This window comes from Oncorhynchus clarkii, chromosome 5 (genome assembly GCF_045791955.1).
Source record: "Oncorhynchus clarkii lewisi isolate Uvic-CL-2024 chromosome 5, UVic_Ocla_1.0, whole genome shotgun sequence".
In the NCBI taxonomy this organism is placed as follows: Eukaryota; Metazoa; Chordata; class Actinopteri; order Salmoniformes; family Salmonidae; genus Oncorhynchus; species Oncorhynchus clarkii.
Window position 1 is genome coordinate 60,577,384 of NC_092151.1, and position 20,084 is coordinate 60,597,467.

General features: G+C 45.0%; 1 protein-coding gene across 1 annotated transcript in view; it reads right to left on the reverse strand.

The window, feature by feature from the left end:
- Window positions 1-20,084, reverse strand: part of LOC139410136 (neurocan core protein-like) — a 203,130-nt gene that overhangs the window by 118,233 nt on the left and 64,813 nt on the right. The window contains exons 5-9 of the mRNA XM_071155579.1: window positions 19,512-19,686; window positions 17,076-17,203; window positions 16,185-16,478; window positions 14,618-15,499; window positions 7,156-8,358 (exon numbers count right to left, since the gene is read on the reverse strand). Coding sequence (XP_071011680.1) covers window positions 7,156-8,358; window positions 14,618-15,499; window positions 16,185-16,478; window positions 17,076-17,203; window positions 19,512-19,686 — 2,682 coding nt within the window. The remainder of the gene's footprint in view (window positions 1-7,155; window positions 8,359-14,617; window positions 15,500-16,184; window positions 16,479-17,075; window positions 17,204-19,511; window positions 19,687-20,084) is intronic.

Sequence of the window (20,084 nt, forward strand, 5' to 3'; positions counted from 1 at the left end):
TAAAGTGCCATTATTTAGAGTGGCATTGTTTAAAGTGACTAGTGATCCATTTATTAAAGTGTCCAGTGATTGGGTCTCAATGTAGGCAGCAGCCTCTCTGAGTTAGAGATGGCTGTTTAGCAGTCTGATGGCCTTGAGATAGAAGCTGTTTCTCAATCTCTCGGTCCCAGCTTTGATGCACTATATACAGCAGGGAAACGAGGATCTGGGAAGCAGCCGTTCACTATTCTTGTTCTCTCAGTTGAACTACAGTACTGTACAGAATGTCTCACAATGTCTCACAATGTGCTTTCAGGGGGCTCCAAGGAAAAGCTCCATTATATTTGTAGAAGATTATTATACTATTTCCCCTCTCCAGCACAGGGATTCAGTCATTCACTATTTATAATTGGAACTTGGCTGTACATCCAGCAAAATATAGTTGTTACAGATTCTGCCAATGGTCTATTGTTGAAGTTAAGGAAAATAGTGTTTTTTTTCCTGACAAAAACTGTGATACTGTCACAGCCCTTTAAGTCAGTTTCACTGAGAGTTTTTGTTTCAAAAAGGAATAAAAAAAACATCTAATCTCACAAAAGCAATATTGGTGACACTTCGTACGTAGTGGTTTTTATTATGAATAATAAAATCTGTGTGTGATTATTATGTATCAAGCATTTCATCTAAAGCAGGGGTGTCAAACTCATTCCATGTAGGAGGGCCGAGTCTCTGCAGGTTTTTGCTTTTGCTTTTGAATTAAGCCCTAGACAACCAGGTGTGGGGAGTTCCTTACTACTCAGTGACCTTAAGTCATCAATCAAGTACAAGGGAGGAGCGAAAACCCGCTGAACCTCGGCCCTCCGTGGAATGAGTTTGACACCTGTGATGTAAAGTGTTATAAATGTGCCTACAATGCAAAGAGGGCACTCACACGAGAAGTGTTACCACATGGTGTTGCCCTCGCAGTCCTTTGCATCATAATGTTGTATGACCTTTCTGTGAGTAGCACGTGAAGTTGGTCCACCAAGGGACCATCTCTCTCAGAGAAACAGTACAGATCAACACTATGGATGGAGCTTCAGTGCTTACACAGTGGAGAGGAAGCCTTCCTACAATACGCTTGAAGAAGACAGATAAAACATTCATTCAAAATCTGCTTTGGATACTATTCCTTCAATAGGATGTCCTAAAATAAGACAGGATTATCTATGGGACTAATCTATATAAAGCCACATAAGGAAAAACCAGTGGGATCCTGAACCGGGAAGAGCACAGTTGTGTATTAGTGAGGTGGTAGTGTCTACATAACCCCAAGAGATACTCACTAGTCTGCTCATTCAACACTTTGGTTCCTTCCTTTGTTTCGCCTTGTTACCGGAACACAGAAAGCCAATGCTTTGCACAGTTAGCGTAACCCTCTTTATCTTCTCCTCCACCATGGAGTACAGTTTCCCCAAGGTGCCGCTTTAGCAAATCCCCATTCATTAAATAAGCACCCGGCGAATGGGATTATATCCAGCATGAACGTTTGATATGGAAAATGGACGTATTAAGGCGTGGAAAAGAGGACTGGAAGGAAAGATGGCGATGAGAAACGAGGGAACGAGGGAATGGTAGAGGATTTGTGGCGAAGCTGTGTTGATATTGGTGATGAGTATAGGGATTCTTGCTGAGGTTAGCTAAGGGCCTTGGGGGCCAGTGTGGGACATTGATTGTGGCGCGCCTCAACACCAAGGGCCAAGGAGGCTCTCTAAACATTATTACGAAGGGAGACGTAACAATTACCAGAGGAGTAATAAAATACACTATATATACAGTGCCTTGCGAAAGTATTCGGCCCCCTTGAACTTTGCGACCTTTTGCCACATTTCAGGCTTCAAACATAAAGATATAAAACTGTATTTTTTTGTGAAGAATCAACAACAAGTGGGACACAATCATGAAGTGGATCGAAATTTATTGGATATTTCAAACTTTTTTAACAAATCAAAAACTGAAAAATTGGGCGTGCAAAATTATTCAGCCCCCTTAAGTTAATACTTTGTAGCGCCACCTTTTTCTGCGATTACAGCTGTAAGTCGCTTGGGGTATGTCTCTATCAGTTTTGCACATCGAGAGACTGACATTTTTTCCCATTCCTCCTTGCAAAACAGCTCGAGCTCAGTGAGGTTGGATGGAGAGCATTTGTGAACAGCAGTTTTCAGTTCTTTCCACAGATTCTCGATTGGATTCAGGTCTGGACTTTGACTTGGCCATTCTAACACCTGGATATGTTTATTTTTGAACCATTCCATTGTAGATTTTGCTTTATGTTTTGGATCATTGTCTTGTTAGAAGATTAATCTCCGTCCCAGTCTCAGGTCTTTTGCAGACTCCATCAGGTTTTCTTCCAGAATGGTCCTGTATTTGGCTCCATCCATCTTCCCATCAATTTTAACCATCTTCCCTGTCCCTGCTGAAGAAAAGCAGGCCCAAACCATGATGCTGCCACCACCATGTTTGACAGTGGGTATGGTGTGTTCAGGGTGATGAGCTGTGTTGCTTTTACGCCAAACATAACGTTTTGCATTGTTGCCAAAAAGTTCAATTTTGGTTTCATCTGACCAGAGCACCTTCTTCCACATGTTTGGTGTGTCTCCCAGGTGGCTTGTGGCAAACTTTAAACAACACTTTTTATGGATATCTTTAAGAAATGGCTTTCTTCTTGCCACTCTTCCATAAAGGCCAGATTTGTGCAATATACGACTGATTGTTGTCCTATGGACAGAGTCTCCCACCTCAGCTGTAGATCTCTGCAGTTCATCCAGAGTGATCATGGGCCTCTTGGCTGCATCTCTGATCAGTCTTCTCCTTGTATGAGCTGAAAGTTTAGAGGGACAGCCAGGTCTTGGTAGATTTGTAGTGGTCTGATACTCCTTCCATTTCAATATTATCGCTTGCACAGTGCTCCTTGGGATGTTTAAAGCTTGGGAAATCTTTTTGTATCCAAATCCGGCTTTAAACTTCTTCACAACAGTATCCCGGACCTGCCTGGTGTGTTCCTTGTTCTTCATGATGCTCTCTGCGCTTTTAACGGACCTCTGAGACTATCACAGTGCAGGTGCATTTATACGGAGACTTGATTACACACAGGTGGATTGTATTTATCATCATTAGTCATTTAGGTCAACATTGGATCATTCAGAGATCCTCACTGAACTTCTGGAGAGAGTTTGCTGCACTGAAAGTAAAGGGGCTGAATAATTTTGCACGCCCAATTCTTTAGTTTTTGATTTGTTAAAACAGTTTGAAATATCCAATAAATGTCGTTCCACTTAATGATTGTGTCCCACTTGTTGTTTATTCTTCACAAAAAAATACAGTTTTATATCTTTATGTTTAAAGCCTGAAATGTGGCAAAAGGTCGCAAAGTTCAAGGGGGCCGAATACTTTCGCAAGGCACTGTATAGTTCTTGTGCTGACGTTGCTACCAGCGGCATTCTGGAACTCGGTAGTGAGCCTTGCAACGCTCACTACCGAGTTCCAGACTGCCCCTGGTAGCAACGTCAGCAACGTCAGCACAAGAACTGTTCATCGGGAGCTTCATGAAATCGATTTCCATGGCCGAGCAGCCACACACAAGCCTAAGATCACCATGCGCATTGCTAAGCACCGGCTGGAGTGGTGTAAAGCTCACTGCCATTCGACTCTGGAGCAGTGGAAACGCGTTCTCTGGAGCGATGCATCACGTTTCACCATCTGGCAGTCCGACGGACGAATCTGGGTTTGGCGGCTGCCAGGAGAATGCTACCTGCCCAAATGCAAAGTGGTATTTTTGATTTAACCTTTATTTAACTAGGCAAGTCACTTAAAGACAAATTCTTATTTACAATGACAGCATACCCCGGAAAACCCTCCACTGATACTGGGCCAATTCTGCGCCGCCCTCTGGGACTCCCGATCATGACCGGTTGTGATACATCTAGGTCAGGGCTAAACCCCATCAACCCCATATAGTGCCAACTTTAAAGTTTGGTGGAGGAGAATTAATGGTCTGGGGCTGCTTTTAATGGTTCGGGCTAGGCGCCTTAGTTCCAGTGAAGGGAAGTCTTAATGCTACAGTATACAATGACATTCTAGATGATTCTGTACTTTCTTTGTGGCAAAACAGCTTCTATCTCAAGGCCATCAGACTGCTAAACAGAAATCAGTGTTTCAGCTTGACAATGCCCCCATACACAAAGCGAGTTCCATACAGAAATGGTTTGTTGAGATCTATGTGCAAGAACTTGACTGGCCTGCATAGAGCCCTGACCTCAACCCCATCGAACACCTTTGGGATGAATTGGAACACTGACTGCAAACCAGCCCTAATCGCCCAACATCAGTGCCCGACCTCACTAATGTTCTTGTGGCTGAATGGAAGAAGGTCCCTGCAGCAATGTTCCAACATCTAGTGGAAAGCCTTCCCAGAACAGTGGAGGCTGTTATAGCAGTAATGTTCCAACATCTAGTGGAAAGCCTTCCCAGAACAGTGGAGGCTGTTATAGCAGTAATGTTCCAACATCTAGTGGAAAGCCTTCCCAGAACAGTGGAGGCTGTTATAGAAGTAATGTTCCAACATCTAGTGGAAAGCCTTCCCAGAAGAGTGGAGGCTGTTATAGCAGTAATGTTCCAACATCTAGTGGAAAGCCTTCCCAGAACAGTGGAGGCTGTTAGAGCAGTAATGTTCCAACATCTAGTGGAAAGCCCTCCCAGAACAGTGGAGGCTGTTATAGCAGTAATGTTCCAACATCTAGTGGAAAGCCTTCCCAGAACAGTGGAGGCTGTTATAGCAGTAATGTTCCAACATCTAGTGGAAAGCCCTCCCAGAAGAGTGGAGGCTGTTAGAGCGGCCCAACTCCATATTAATGCCCATGATGTTGGTATGAAATGTTCAACGAGAAGTCATGCAGTTTAGATAAACCTGAAGGAACTGGAAGAGGCACACTGACAGAAACAGGACAAAGAAAATCAATATTCTTAGGTCTATGGGTACAGCACAGCCTTTCACAGAGCCAGACAGACACCACAGTATCAAGGTCTCGTACGAAGGCTGGAGACAAACTGAGCATCCATATCGACACTATCCGCAAACAGGGGCCATACAGTATGCCAAGCTGTTTTCTCCAACCCAAATTTAACACTCCAGTTCAGGGCTTCTTGGTTATTAATGTACGGTGGGTCTAATCCATCTAAGAGCCTTGGCAAAGCTTTAGCCAAGGAGGCCATAATTCCTAATTCCTGTTTGCCACCTCTCAGACAGAGTCTCAGATTGGTGTTTGGTAATTTAAGGGTCCGAAAGACAGGCTGCACACTGTAAACCTCCTTCTCCTTCTGCTCTATAACTCTCTGCAGACGAATGCCAAGTTGGGAGTCTCTGTGTAAATTTCCTACAGGGTTACCTTGTGAAGTACGAAGCAGATCGTAAACAAGGAGGTGGATATATGGCAGAGGACTTTTACAACCCGTTTGCAGTATACTTGAATATAAAACAATGTAGTTCCACCTCCATTTCCAGATACTCTGTCATAGTGTCACTGAGTAAATTTGCTTTAGATTGTACATTATGCAAATTAGGAAGAGTAATTAACCCCTTACATGCTGACTTGATCACTTGAGCGCGTGCGCCGTCGCGTGCATGTTGATTTTGTCCCCCAATACCAGACACGATCAGGACACACCAGACACGATCAGGTTGACATCGTAAAAATAGAAGACAGTAGGGCCAAGACAGCTCCCTTACGGAATACCACACGTTACATGTTTTACATTAGAGAAGCTTCTGTTAAGGGGGAGGGGGCTGAGACCAGCACATTACAACAATACCCTATACTGATATCATGATGAGATAGCTAGAGAGAGAAAGAGAGAGAGAGTGAAGGGGGTGGGTGAGAGACCACAAAAAGGAGTGGCGAGAGAAGAAGGACAGAGCAAGAGCGAGAGAGAGAGAGAGAGAGAGAGTGTTTACTGTACATTTTCTCTTTGTTTATTATCTATTTCACTTGCTTTGGCAATATAAACATATGTTTCCCATGCCAATAAAGTCCTTAAATTGAAATTGAGAGAGAGAGGTAGCGATAGAAAGAGAGAGAGGGCAAGGCTATTTTTCCAGGACAGATCTGGGCTGTGTTGTGGGGCTCGGGGACAGTGTTACTGCAGTAGCTGATCATTGATTAAAGGGGCTTATGAACTTCCACCTGCAGAAGTAAGAAAGGACAAACACTGCCCCTCCTCCTCCTCCTCTCATCCCTCTCTCTCCCCTCACCCTGGGCCCTGATCTACCCTTTTATTTACCTGCTCACTCACTCAATCCAGCTGGATGTGGTTGGATGTAGGAAACAAAGTCGTACAGTGATAAAGGACATTTGAGGCATGCAATCCAAGATATGCAGCTACCAGATGTGCTATGCTGCATTATTCATTCACAGTCATTTATTCTACATAGGACATCAGTGTTCCTTTCACGGACATGAACTTTGCACCGAAATAGGTATTTAAATATTTCACTAGAACTTTCTAAGCAGGAAGTCAGCCCTACTGTGTGGATTTTAAACGAGGCCAAGAGAAAATAAAACTCTTCAACCAAGGATGTTACCTTCCCTTCCTGCCTTCATTGTGGAGTAAAAAATGAAACCCCATTCCCATCAGGGTGACTCAATGTTTACAAGTCTATACATGCTGTATCCTTCTGAACATAGACAAGGGCCTCGCTCGGCGAGAGACGGGGTGGGGAAGAGTCAATTACAGCTCGCATCTTCTAGCTTCCGTCAACATTGATTTGCCGGGGCCTAAGAGCTCAGCCTCTCACAACCTGCCTAATTGCACTAACCCTGACCCTCTAATTACTACACTAGGGCTGTTTCCATTCAACCAGTTCACAGCCCCTCTTTGTTTACAGCAGCCCTCTCTGATGCCCAACATACATATATACATAGATAGAGACACAGAGACAGACAGAGACAGAGACAGAGACAGAGACAGAGACAGAGAGAGAGAGAGAGAGCATCGGCAACATCATTAAATCGATTGTGGGGCGTCAGATCCCCTCCTACGGATTAGCAGCATATTATGATGAGGAATAGATTTTATAATTATACAGCATGATTACATAAAGGCTGATAATGTTGATGGTAATATAGACAATAGAGAACCTACCTGAAGGGTTGAGGTCATAGCCCCAGGTGGGCACAATGACACCAAAAGGGTTCTTCTCTGTCTTCTCTGTGGTCACAAGGGTTTTGTCCTCCTTAGATTTGGGGTTCCTCCCTCCCAAAGGCTTCCACCCTTTTCCAACCACGAATGACTCTGAAACGGCCAACCTGGACTCGGCCTCACGATCGCTGCTCTTCAGAATGGACAGTGGCGTGGTCAACTGAGTGGAAGCTGTGGCCGTTTGTGGTCCATCTCTGGCCAGAGGTGTGGTACTGATTGTCTTCTCTCTCTCCACCGGAACCCATATGATGGAGATAGGAGGCTCCCTGGTGGAATCTGTTCTCTGGGTGTCTGCTGTGGAGGTTTTGATGGTGGTCAGGGGCTCCATAGGGGCTGCAGGTCTGGAGGTAACCCCAGGTGTGGTGGCCTCATCTAGGCTGCGTTGTCTCTCAGTCACTCTGGTTGTGTTCAGGTTCTGCTTCCTGATCACAGGGGAGAAGCCATCTTTCTTACTGGAGGTGGCTGGAAGCAGTTTCTCAGTGGGGCGTCGGACATAGACAATCTCTCCCCTGGCCTCCTCAACGGTTCCCCCTGGGCCCTGGCTGGAGCCTGCAGCAGAAGCAGCAGCTGCAGGTGAGGTGGTGGGCTGGTCCACCAGCTGCCACTGGGAGATAGTGGTGTGTTCTGCTACTGTCTGGCTCTGGGTTTGGGTCTGGGTGGGTTTCAGTCCAGACACAGGAGGCTTTGTGCTGCTGCTGGCACCGCTGGCTGGATTGCTGTTACCGTTAGATCCAAAGCCTCTTGGTAAGTCGTTCACTCCTCTCCCGCTTCCCTCCGTCTCTGTCTCTTTATCCCCCTCCTCTCTTTCTAGGACGTCATGGGGGATGCTGTGGTCCTCATCCTGGTCCCTCCCCTCGCCAGAGTAGTTCTCTGGGCTGGTTGGCAGGGTCATGACCTCCAGGGGCCCTGCTTTGGCCTCCATTGGCTCCCAGATGGAATCCTTCCCCACGTACGCCATGTGTCCCTCCGGCACAAGCTTAGAACCCTTCATGGCCTTGAGGGCCCATCTCAGCTGGCTGCCTGTGGCTTGTGCCGGGGCCCCTGGGGATGAAGCCAGCTCATACCTGGTGCCATGGTGGGGGCCTCCTGATACATTCAAAGCCTCCACAGTCTTGCTACTACCACCGGGCCCCAGTTCTGTGAATCCTGCAGGGGGACAACACGCATTCATTAACTTAGAGTGGGAAGGAAATCGGTTGTATTATTTTAATTAAATGCGCATTAAATAAGCAATCATAAAACACGGCTGCCACGCTGCCTCCAGTGCAGCAGTCATTATATTTAAATAATTAAAATTGAGTTTCATTATGTATCATCCTTTTTATATTATTTATCCATTCTTAGATCTTTATACCCAGATGTGTGACATAGTGTACAGGGTTTTCCATATGCAAACAGAAATAAAGTGTAAGATATTAAATGGTGATTGGTTGTTGTATAGAACCCCAGGAAGGATGGTTATTCATTTGTATGCTGGAGGCAAACCCTCATTCACGGCAACAATTGACTATAATTCTTGCTAAATCTGTGAAAATATTTATTCTCATTTATTCCATCGTAGTACAAATAATGGTGCAGCTGTTTGTATTCCAGCACAAAGCGCAGTAGCAGACCCATATTGCATATCAGGCCCAGCACACAAATTAAGAGAATCTGGCCAAGGCAATTTCACACTTCATACTCTGTCTCTTTTCCCATTCCATAGAAACTCTCCTAGACCTCAAACCAAGCTACAGTCAACCAATCCCTGTACACAACAGTAAAAACGTGTAAAAAACAATATCCTTTATTTGACTTCCTATACTATACGATACATATGCCAGGGTTGGGGTCAATTCCATTTAAATTCCAGACAATCCAGCAAATTCCAATTATCTTCCATGCTTTTCAATGAGAAAACATTTCAAATGGAATTGGAATTTGGTTTAATTTCTGAAATGACTGGAATTGAAATGGAATTGACCCCAACCCTGATCTACACCATTGCTTATTCAGATTAAGCACACCGCTTTGCTCCTTCTTGTTAATATACTACACCATACTGTATCTACACTATGAATTATTCAGACGAACTGTGTGGCTTGCTTTTCAGTAGTGCATCTCTTCAGGGTATTACTGTATTAGACAGTAGGGATGTAAAGATTCACAGATATGCATTGGTCCCCGGTGCATTGGTCTGCGGATCCCAAACCGATCCAAATGTAGCACGCATCAGTCACAGAATAGATTCAAATGTGACGAATCGGTGGTTAAGTTTTTTGTTGTTGTTGCTCATATTCAATTATTTTAACCTTCCAAAAATACCTCTCATCTTTTGTGACAACTGATGTGTCCTCCCCTTCAGTGTTGAACTGCATTTAACTGTGTTGACAGTCACTGATCTGCAAGTCATTTAAGCATGCTGAACAACCCCAGGCAATAACAGCCTAGTCAAACTGTGCCCAGTTTCGCACGCTTACCAACGTAGGCGGCCTGTTCCTGATCTTGCACATCTGCACGTAACCTTCAGTATTCAAATGCTAAAATGGCTTTATGTGATATTAGGCTTATTAATTGAGTGACATCCTATGTAATTTGCTAGGTTATTGTTATCTATGCGCTGTTAACATTTGTGTTTTTCCAGAATAAAAGTAAGCTATCAGAGACATCTCTCATCTGGCTATACCTGCTAAAAGGGGTTTACAATATATATTATTTTGATTGTTCAGGTTCAGCATCAGCAATGGTTTTGGTAGTTTTGCCTTAAAAACTTCATTCATATGTTCATTTTTATATATACAGGGTAAAGTTGCTAATTTCATAATGAGGACAGCAATCACTTTTGTGAGGAGCACTGCATTGGCCAAAGCGAGAGGAGAAGAGAACATTGGCTAATTTGTAAACGATAAACACTTAATCTGCAAAAAAATGAATTAGTGGGTGATGGTGATTTCAAAACAAAAGTGAGGGGACAAAAAACAGGCTACATTGCCCCACCTAATCTGATAGTGGGGTGGTAGATGCCTAGTTTCTCTTATGGTTCAGGTCAGGTGCCTACATACACCACACACACAGATCTGTGTTACAGCCTGGATTCAAAACTCAAAACCCGTCTACACACAATACCCTATGATGACAGTGAAAACATGTTTTTAGAATTGTTTGCACATTTATTGAAAATGAAATACTTAATTTACATAAGTCACACCCCTGATTCAATACATTGTAGAAGCACCTTTGGCGGCGATTACAGCTTTGAGTCGTCTTGGGTATGTCTGTACCAGCTTTGCACATCTGGATTTGGGGATTTTGATTGTTCATTCTTCCTTGCAGATTTTCTCAAACTCTGTTAAGTTAGATGGGGAGCGGTGGTGAACAGCAATCTTCAAGTCTTTCCACAGATTGTCAATGAGATTCAAGTCTGTGCTTTGGCTGTGCCAGTCAAAGACTTTCACATTCCTTGTTCTGAAGCCATTCCAGCATTGCTTTGGCTGTATGATTGGGATCATTGTCCTGTTGGAATGTAAATCTTCACCCCTAAGGTTTGCACTCTGAAGCAGGTTCTCATCAAGGATTTGCCTGTATTTGGCATCATTCATTGTTCCTTCTATCCTTACCAGTCTCCCAGTCCATGCCGCTGAAAAGCATCCCCATATTATGATGCTACCACTACCATGCTTAATGGTAGGGATGGTGTTAGATGGGTGATGAGCTGAGCCTGGTTTTCTCCAGATATACAGTAGCGCTTTGCATTCAGGCCAAAGAGTAACATTTTTGTCTCATCAGACAACATCCTCTTTTGCCTTTTGGTCTGTCTTTCACGTGCCTTTTTGCAAACTCCAGGTGTGCTGTCATGTGCCTTTTTCTCAGGAGTGGCTTCTGTCTGGTGGTAGCTAATCCTGACATGACAGCACGCCTGGAGCTTGCAAAAAAGGCACGTGAAAAGCCTGGATTGGTGAAGTGCCATAGAGACTCAGCCAAGGAAACCTGTTGTTCTGTCAGAGTGGTCATTGGGTTCTTGGTCACTTCCTGACCAAGGTCCTTCTTGCATGGTTGCTCAGTTTGGTCAGACGGCCAGCTCTAGGCAGAGTCTGGGTAGTTCCATATTCTATCCATTTCCCAATGGAGACCACTGTGCTCTTGGAAACTTTCCACACTAGAAATGGTTTTATACCCTTCCCTAGATATATGCCTCATTACAATTCCATCTCGGAGATCTACGGACAGTTCCTCGGACTTCATGGTATAGTTTCTGCTCTGGCATGCACATCTCAAGGATGATCAAAGGAAACGGGATGCACCTGAGCTCAATTTTGGAGTGGCATAGCAAAGGGGGTGTGAATACTTATGTAAATGAGATATTTCTGTATTTAATTTTCAATAAATTTGCAAAGATTTATAAAAACATGTCTTCACTTGGTCATTATGGGGTATAGTGTGTAGATGGGTGAGAAAAAAAAAGATTGAATCCATTTTGAATTCAGACTGTAACACAACAAAATGTTGAATAAGTGAAGGAGCATGAACACTGTCTGAAGGCACTGTACAGTATAGAGTACCTCAAAGTCAGCATCTAAGTCTAGCTTAACACAGAACAGCAGAGAGTGCTCTCTGAGGTGCTAAGCACCACAGCAGGGGCTCTGGTTGTACTACATAATACAACAAATTACTGTGGGTAGAAACATACACAAATATGTCGACAAATGAAATATTAAAAAAATACTAAATTATTCAGAGGTCTGCATGTTGCCTTCGCCTATGTACTATACGAGTGCGGATTCATTTACATAAGAGATGTAGACTGTGTTATTATCTAATTAATTATTGGAATAATAGCTACTTAACCACTTTGCCTTCACATACTGATGAGATAATGAGTGATTAAATTCATTAATCAAGTCGGATGATCTATTCTAATGGCTTATATATTAAATAAAAAGAGCATATTACACACAGAATGCGTTACGATAATTTCATGCCAGGCCCCGTATTATGAATGTCTTATTTCACTGCTGTCGTTTGCCGTGAATTTTAGGCTTACAATAAGTCAACACAAACCAAACATCATCGTACTGTGATAAATTGCCTACAAACGGCTAAATCGAGGCAAGTCAATTATGTGCTCCATTGTGGGTTTTCAGTGACAGCGGTGCTGTATATCAGCTGTTTATCCGTCTCTTTCTGGGGTAAACAAGCAGAGTCGAACCCTCAGGTCACAAAGCATAATGGGAGAAGGGTTGAAGCCTTCTCCGGGACACATTATATTAATGCAGTCTCAGCACTATTGTTGTAAGATTCGGCATCTAATTAACACACACAGACTCACACACATGGACGCCGACTCACACACACACACACACACACACACACAAGGCCTCACATACACACACACTAGCACACACCCACACACGCTAGTGTAGCACATGGGGATGTGTGAAATCTACTCCTCAGCCTGAAGAGTTCCCACTTGTGTTAGCTTTTCACATGGCGTGACTGGTAACACGCTTTGGGAGGGTGGTCACGTGTGCTAGCAAAGCAGAGGTCCTGGGTTCAATCCTCTTTTTGAGACGAATCAGGAGGAAGCTGTACTTGCTAAGCAAGACGCGTGACATCCGTAATGCTACCACATACGCTAACACACGCGCGCGCTAGCACACATGCAGTAAGATATGGCGTTTAGTAAAGATGACAGGGAAAAGTTATTATGTGGCGTGTGAATTACGTCACACTCATCTGTCTGGAATGTGATGTTTTACCGAAATGATTTATTCCCACGATGCTTTGCTAAAGCTATGTGGGAAATTAGGGATTGAGGTTCAAGTGTCAAGATTCACATGCAATGTCTTTCCTGGCACTTTACTTGAGACTGTGCTTCTTCACAATTCTCCACCCTAGCTTCCTGCCAGTCAGAATAATAAAAATGGCAGTATCGATAATGAAGATTTCAGAGATGCAAGTAACAGCCCGCAGTGCTCAATAAAGTAGTTAATATCAAGCGAGCGATGCCACTTTAAGAGGACGTATCAATTGAAACAGCTTCCTAAAAAACTTCAAAAGCCACTTCCTGATGCCTCCTCTTCTCCTCTCTTCTTTTTGTCCTTCACGGTTTCCCTCCGCTCATCAACGCCATTGATAATGACCGCCTGCGTTCACCCAGGGCCGTCCTAAATGGGGGAGACGTAGATGGCAAAGAGTGCGGCAATGAGCACCTAGCCAGCCCTGCATTCATTGGAAAGAGGCTGTGAATAATGTATGCAGACTAAAGCTATATTTTCATCCAGCATAAAACATTAACACCTTGGGGTTAAGCTTTTTGGTTTCAAGGCGTCCTGGCCACAGAAGGGGCCCTACCTTTATTGAACCAACTTAAACACCTCTGTGCGCGACAAGCTTGTTCTCTCTATTCTTAGCCCTGGTGACTGTGTTGTGTAAGTGGTGGCCCGTATGATTAAACATTGCTTGGTTGCCTTTGCACAGCAGGGGAATCACAGCTATTGATTGTGGTTTGAAGTCGCAGGGCTCTCAAGTGGGGAATATCCCAATATGGTGACCTTTACGACCCACACACCTAGCTCAGCTCTATGGAGAATTAACTGGGGTTTTGGTCACTGAGCCAACATACAGAAGTAGACATGAACACACACACACACGTACACCTACACACGGACGTAGACATGTACACAGAGAGACAGATGCGCGCGCGCACACAAACACACACACACACGCGCGCACACACACACACACACACACACAAGCTCAGCATGGCGACCTGATTCCAGATAGACCTTATTTTTATCTATTCACATCAGCTATTGCTTTGGCCTGATTCGCTCTCTGCTCTAATTTTCCTCTTTACACTGCATTTGTCACCTCCGCTGGAAGCAGGCTTAGTGAAGGATGGCTCTGAACAAGTGCTAAAATACACTCAAAGTGCATATAAATTCAATGTAATTTCTTCCTGGGAAAAACAAAGAAGGAAATGGGAGTAATGTTTTGATATTCTGGAAATTCTAACATCTGTGACACAGAGACGGTGTCTAGGAGCAACAATCTGAAATGCAGAATATAATTTTGGAATAATTTTCCTATTCGACTTCCATTGTCCTCCACAAAGTGGCTGAATGTTTCTCCCATAAATATTGTCCTGAGACAGTGTCTAACAGTATGAAACAAACCTCACCATAGCTGGCGATCCATAGAAATCATATGTTTAATGTACTGCCTTCGTAAACAGCGCATTTTCAATTTCACACAAGCCATTGATTTGGAAGAAAATACTGAGGCCGGCAATATGCCTCGGAAATAGGAACGAAAAAAGAAAATTACTTTTAGAGAGAAAATGTAATGAACTACATTATAAAGAGACAGGGTGTACTCAGACAAGCCACACAGCCTCTCTGATGGATGGATTGCAGGTGGCTCTTACCATTAGAGGAGGAGGCTGAAGGGTTGGTTAGGGATGTGCTTGGATCCCTCCCTGGCTGTGTGTACAGGATCACAGGGCCAAATGGGACCACCTCTCTCTCCTGCTCAGTCAGACCCTCCTCTGAGCTGGTGAGCCCACCGGTGGATGTCTTGAGCGAGGAGCCTCCGCTCCGATGCTCCATGACGCCGCTGTCAGTGCTTCCTTTGCTGCCAAGATTGGGCCTCCCTTCGGTGGGGTTGACCTTAGCCGACCCTGGGGGTTCCTGGTCTGCCACAGCTAATGTCCCCTCGGGCAGTGAGGCAGGTGTGGCTGGGGGAGGGGCCTCTGTGTCGGTCTCCACAGAGCCTGTCCAATACTTGAAGGGCTTCATCAGGTTGTTGACGAAGCTGTGGAGAACGCTATTGGCAGTCTGAGCCTGGAGCGTTGGAGAGGTCTGGGAGGAAAGAGGGGAGTCCGACGACCCGAAACGCCCCTCCACTTCCCCCTCACCCTCCACCTCCTCCTGGGCAGAACCTCCGTGGGTCTCCAGACTCTCCAGGGCAGACAGACTCAGGGTACTGGTCTTGGTCTTAGGGCTGGAGGAGGCGTCCTGAGGGGCTCCAGTTTTGGATCGGTCCTGGGTCTCCTGGTTCTCCTCTCCCCAGCGCTGGGTACCCTCCCCTGGCTGGAGGTGGATTACCACGTGCTCCTCTGAGATCTCAGAGGACTCGTTGCCTCTAGCGATGGAGCTGATTCCCTCCTTGTCCAGGTCCACGATGCCAGTCCAGGTGGAGGGTTTGGGAAAGGGGTCAGAGCGCTGGGGCTCAGTGTCTGATGAGTTGTTCTCTGGCTCTCTGTATTGGAGGAACCCTGGCTGAGCTGCCTGGACTCCTGCATCACGTTCTGGAATTATATAAAAAATATATATATATTAGCATTCTTATTTGCTTTCCTGGCAATAAGGCATGGGCTTTAAATAATAATCTTTGCAATAAGCTGTGAATCGTCCATATTCTTATATGTTGATGACCTCTGTTTTTGGTTTTGTTTCAATAATAAAGTATAAATAATACATATAGACATGTTCTTCCTCTCTCTTTGGGTTACTTTCTTTTAGGGAAAAGTCTAAGATAAGACTTCATTACGTCTGTAATCAATTTAGTCCCTGTCAATCATCCTCCATGACATGCCGAGGAGGTAATGCAGACCACACACTGCACAAACACAATCAAATCCAAGCACACAGCACACAGGAGTGTACAATCGTTCCAAAGTGAACTTGAAACTAAGTTAGACAAATCACCAGTGGTCCAGTAACATTATAAACACTCTAGAATGACACTGCAAGGACATTGAGGCTACAGCCAGTGTACAGAACTCTGCTGGGTCTCTAAGTCTGTATTGAAAGCTTGCAGATGCTGATACCAGACACTGGCTGGTTGCTACAGTAGAAGATTTCAGATCCCAGAAGGGACCAAAATGTCACTGAATCCCCTCTGTATTAATTCATGCATGAGACAAACAACACGCACTAATTAATGGGAATTAAACAGGACGGTTGCCATGGTGATGGCGACCCTGCCATTACCTCGGTAGCAGTAGGCGTCGAAGCGGGTGGTGGTTACTGGGAAACCGGTGCGGTTGGGGTTGTGGTAGACAGTGCGCACCCCCGGATCATCCCCGCCACAGTTGCGCCGGGGAAGGTTTATAGGGTAGCGCACGCTGCCGTCAGCCAGCCAGCCTGGGTCACACTGGTCCAGGCCGGCCTGCCAAGCTAGGTAGAGCTGCCCTGCCGTGGCCAGCTGAGCATTTAGAGCGTGGCAGTGGGTAGAGGCTGTGGCCAGGCTCAGCTTCTCTGGTACAGACAAGTGGAACACCTCACCTGGGAGAGGAGGGTGGAGATGGAGAAACAGAGGTAAAAATGAGGTAGTGTGGGGGGAAGAGAGCGGTTTGGGAGGTACAGGAGCAACGGGGGAGGATGGGAGTACCATATGAAGAAGAAGGGGCGATATAATTACAATAAATTATGAGATGAATAGAGTGGTGTGGAATGTAATATGAGAAGTGATTATAGACCAGATTGAACAGGTCAATAAACCAACGACCCAGAGTAAGAACCATAGAATACCACTGGACACCCATCCTGTCCAGCTAGATAGCCCAGTTATATGCAAGGTGTCAATAATGACACTCTCTGAAAATGACCTACTTCCTGCTACAGTATCACTATTAACTGAACGGTTTGGCTCTGCACAGTAACAAATTACCCAGGTTCCCAAGTGCTATTTTAAAGGCACCTGCTGTGAATAGGACTCAATCCTTCTGTAGAAGTTTCCTCTGATCCTGGCCACGGCAGTATAACTCACCGCCCAGCTACAGCTCAAAATGAGTCAGGCGGTTCCAGCATCGTAGCTCCTGGGGCGTCTGGGGATTTGCAGGGCCTTGCATGACTAAAATCTAATTGACGCCTCCCTCATACCTTGCAGTTGCTTGGAAAAGCAGTAGACATCAAACAGCTCGTCAGGGGCCCGATTGCCGTAGTTGCGCACTCCAGGTGAGTCCTGCCTGTCGCCATAGCAACCAGGCCTGGGAGACTGGATAGGGTACCTGAGGAGAGAGGCAGGGGTAGAGGAAGGAGGGGAGCCAAAGAAAATCAGGAATTTCTCCAGAAACCTCTCGGCTGGGGGGCGAAAAGCAATCTATATCCGGGCTCCGACTGTGCAATTACTCTGAAGTACATTGATTCAAACAGCAATGAGGGTACAGGCTAAATGCTGATTAAGAGATTATGTATACAGGCATACAGGGGCTTATGGAGGACAACAGGAAGGAAGGAAGGATGGAAGGAAGGAAGGAAGGCTTATTACACACTCAGTAGCTACAATCATGCATGTGCTCGGTTTGCAACAGTTTTCGTCAGACAATGTTATGGCTAAATCTCTTATCTCAGCCTTCCATCCTGGTAGCTGATGTCTCTATTTTTACATTATTAATTGCACGTTTGCCTCCTCATTGATGTGTAGCCAAGTAGCTCTGGAGATGGACCAATTATATGTGTCCCAGGTGGGGAGGAGAGGAGAGGACAGGATGCAGCTCTCAGGGAAAGCTGTCGAGGAGAAATATGCAAGCTGCTTCTCCAGTGCAATTATTGGGAAGACGTTTGAGATAGAGATGTGTCAAAATATCCACACGGACGTTAACTGTCCTACGCACGCGTGCGCGCGCGCACACACACACTGACTATCCGTCACCAACAGACATAATGGGAGGCGGCAAGCTGAAACACAAACATCAACATGAAAGGTAGTTGAGGGATAGTTGTGGCTAAAATGGCAGAGTGTAATGAGGAATGACAGAGCTAGCCTCTGAAATGTAAACAAGCAATTACATCCTTTGATATGAGAGATTCAGAAGTTCATGAGGGGACCACTGGGGTCAAAAAACTTTGCATACCTTACTTTCTGAAAGTAATTTCATTCCTTAGTTCCTTATTTGGGCCACAGAGAATTTTTATGAAAGCGAGTTGCTTATCAAAGCCTTGTAATTTTTTGTTAGTCTGAAGTAAACATATACTTTGCCACTCTTCATAAAGATGTATTACCTCTGACACTTACTCGTCAGAGATATTGCTTTGCATTGTTGCAGCAGATAAGTATCATAAGTAAACAATTTATAAAATGCTAGCAAATCTTCTCCCAACATCGGAAAATAACGTTACGTTTTGCGACTAAAGACACCCTCGTAGCTACCTGACCACCGTTTAAATTCGACTGCACGACAGACCACACATAATTTAATATCCAACTTTTTACCACTGAAATATAGCTAACGGATTTCAGGCAAGTATATATTTTTTTAACCAGAAGGCTAGCCAACTAATGTTAGTCAACTATCTAGCCTGGTGGTTAGAGCGTTGGGCTAGTAACTGAAAGGTTGCTGGATTGAATCCCCGAGATGACAAGGTAAAAATCTGTCATTCTGCCCCTGAGCAAGGCAGTTAACCCACTGTTCCCTGTGCGCCGTTGATTAAGGCAGCCCCCCCGCACCTCTCTGATTCAGAGGGTTAAATGCGGATTACACATTTCAGTTGAGTGCATTCAGTTGTACAACTGACTAGGTATCCCCCTTTCCCCTAGTAAGCACTTCAGATACGAGGTTGGGGGTCTCCTTTTTTTGCAAAAAATTATACGGATATATCTTCTAAATGAACAAAATGGGAACCATAATGGGAACCGTATGCCGATAATACGCGACAGATGTTTTTTTGCTAAACCCCTGATAGTATTAATATTTCCACTGATATGTCCAACATGCCAATTGCTAACCTGTTAGCTAATATTTTTAAGACACCAATAATCCCAAAACATTGATGGTTTGATCACAAGATAACACGGTTGAAGGTAATATATTTCTTAAAAGCTGTTGAATGTGCCAATAATACGGTGTGCTACGCTAAATGCTGTTGTGGCATTTCTTTTGATGTTTAAACTAATATAACAACCCTGGGTTTATAAGCGCGATATCGACTCTGCCGCTTGCTTTTGGGGCACGTTTGATAGTGCACTGGACTTCGGGCTAGAAGGTTGAGGGTTCGAGACCTGCTCCCTGTCTGTTTCATTACACTAGGTAGCTAGCTACACACACTCGACCAGTGACCACGTCTCTCAATCCATGTTTGGATACCGGGCGCACACAATCTCTGTTCCGAACTATGACAAACCATTTATATATTTTTGGGGGCGGGAAATTATACCACCACCCAATTGAGCACTTTGGAGACTGTAAGGACAAAAAAGGGCATGTGCTCGGCACAGGTAGAGCCCTATCTGTGCACGTGCCTGTCTATAAGGATAGTGGCCATGTTGTGGTGTGTTTTGCTGTGTCAAGCTTCATGCCCGGTCGTTTTTGCCCTTACCTCACGCTCTGGTCAGAGAGCCAGCCGGCATCACAGTTGTCATACCCGTCGGCAAAGGTGGCCTGGAGCTGAGCAGGCGTGGCGATGACAGCCGAGTTCTCCAGACACACCCGCTGGGCGTCGGGGAAGGACAGGGCGTAGCGGTCGTGGGGGGCACGGTAGTGGAACAACACACCTGAGGAGATGATGCAGAGGTGAAAACACGTAGGGCAACGCTGGGATAATATGGAGACATGGACACACGCTTGTACGCGCACAGACACACGGCTCGAAACCTGCATTACCATGTACTTCAAAATATCTGTATCTGCACAGGAAGTTGAAAAACAGCTCAAAGTTCATTTGCATCAGACTGGCTTATCTTTAGGGGAGAGATCTTGTCCTTGGATACAGTGGATGACAAACAGCAACCATGTTTGCTTTACTGCTTTAGCTTACAGTCCACAGCAATACCATATCTTCTTATCATATCCAAAAAAGAAACAGTGATTTGAGAGAGATAGTAAAAGAGAGATAGATAGAGAATGAGAAGCGAGAAAGAGGAAACAAAGGAATGAGAGATGAGTCCCATGC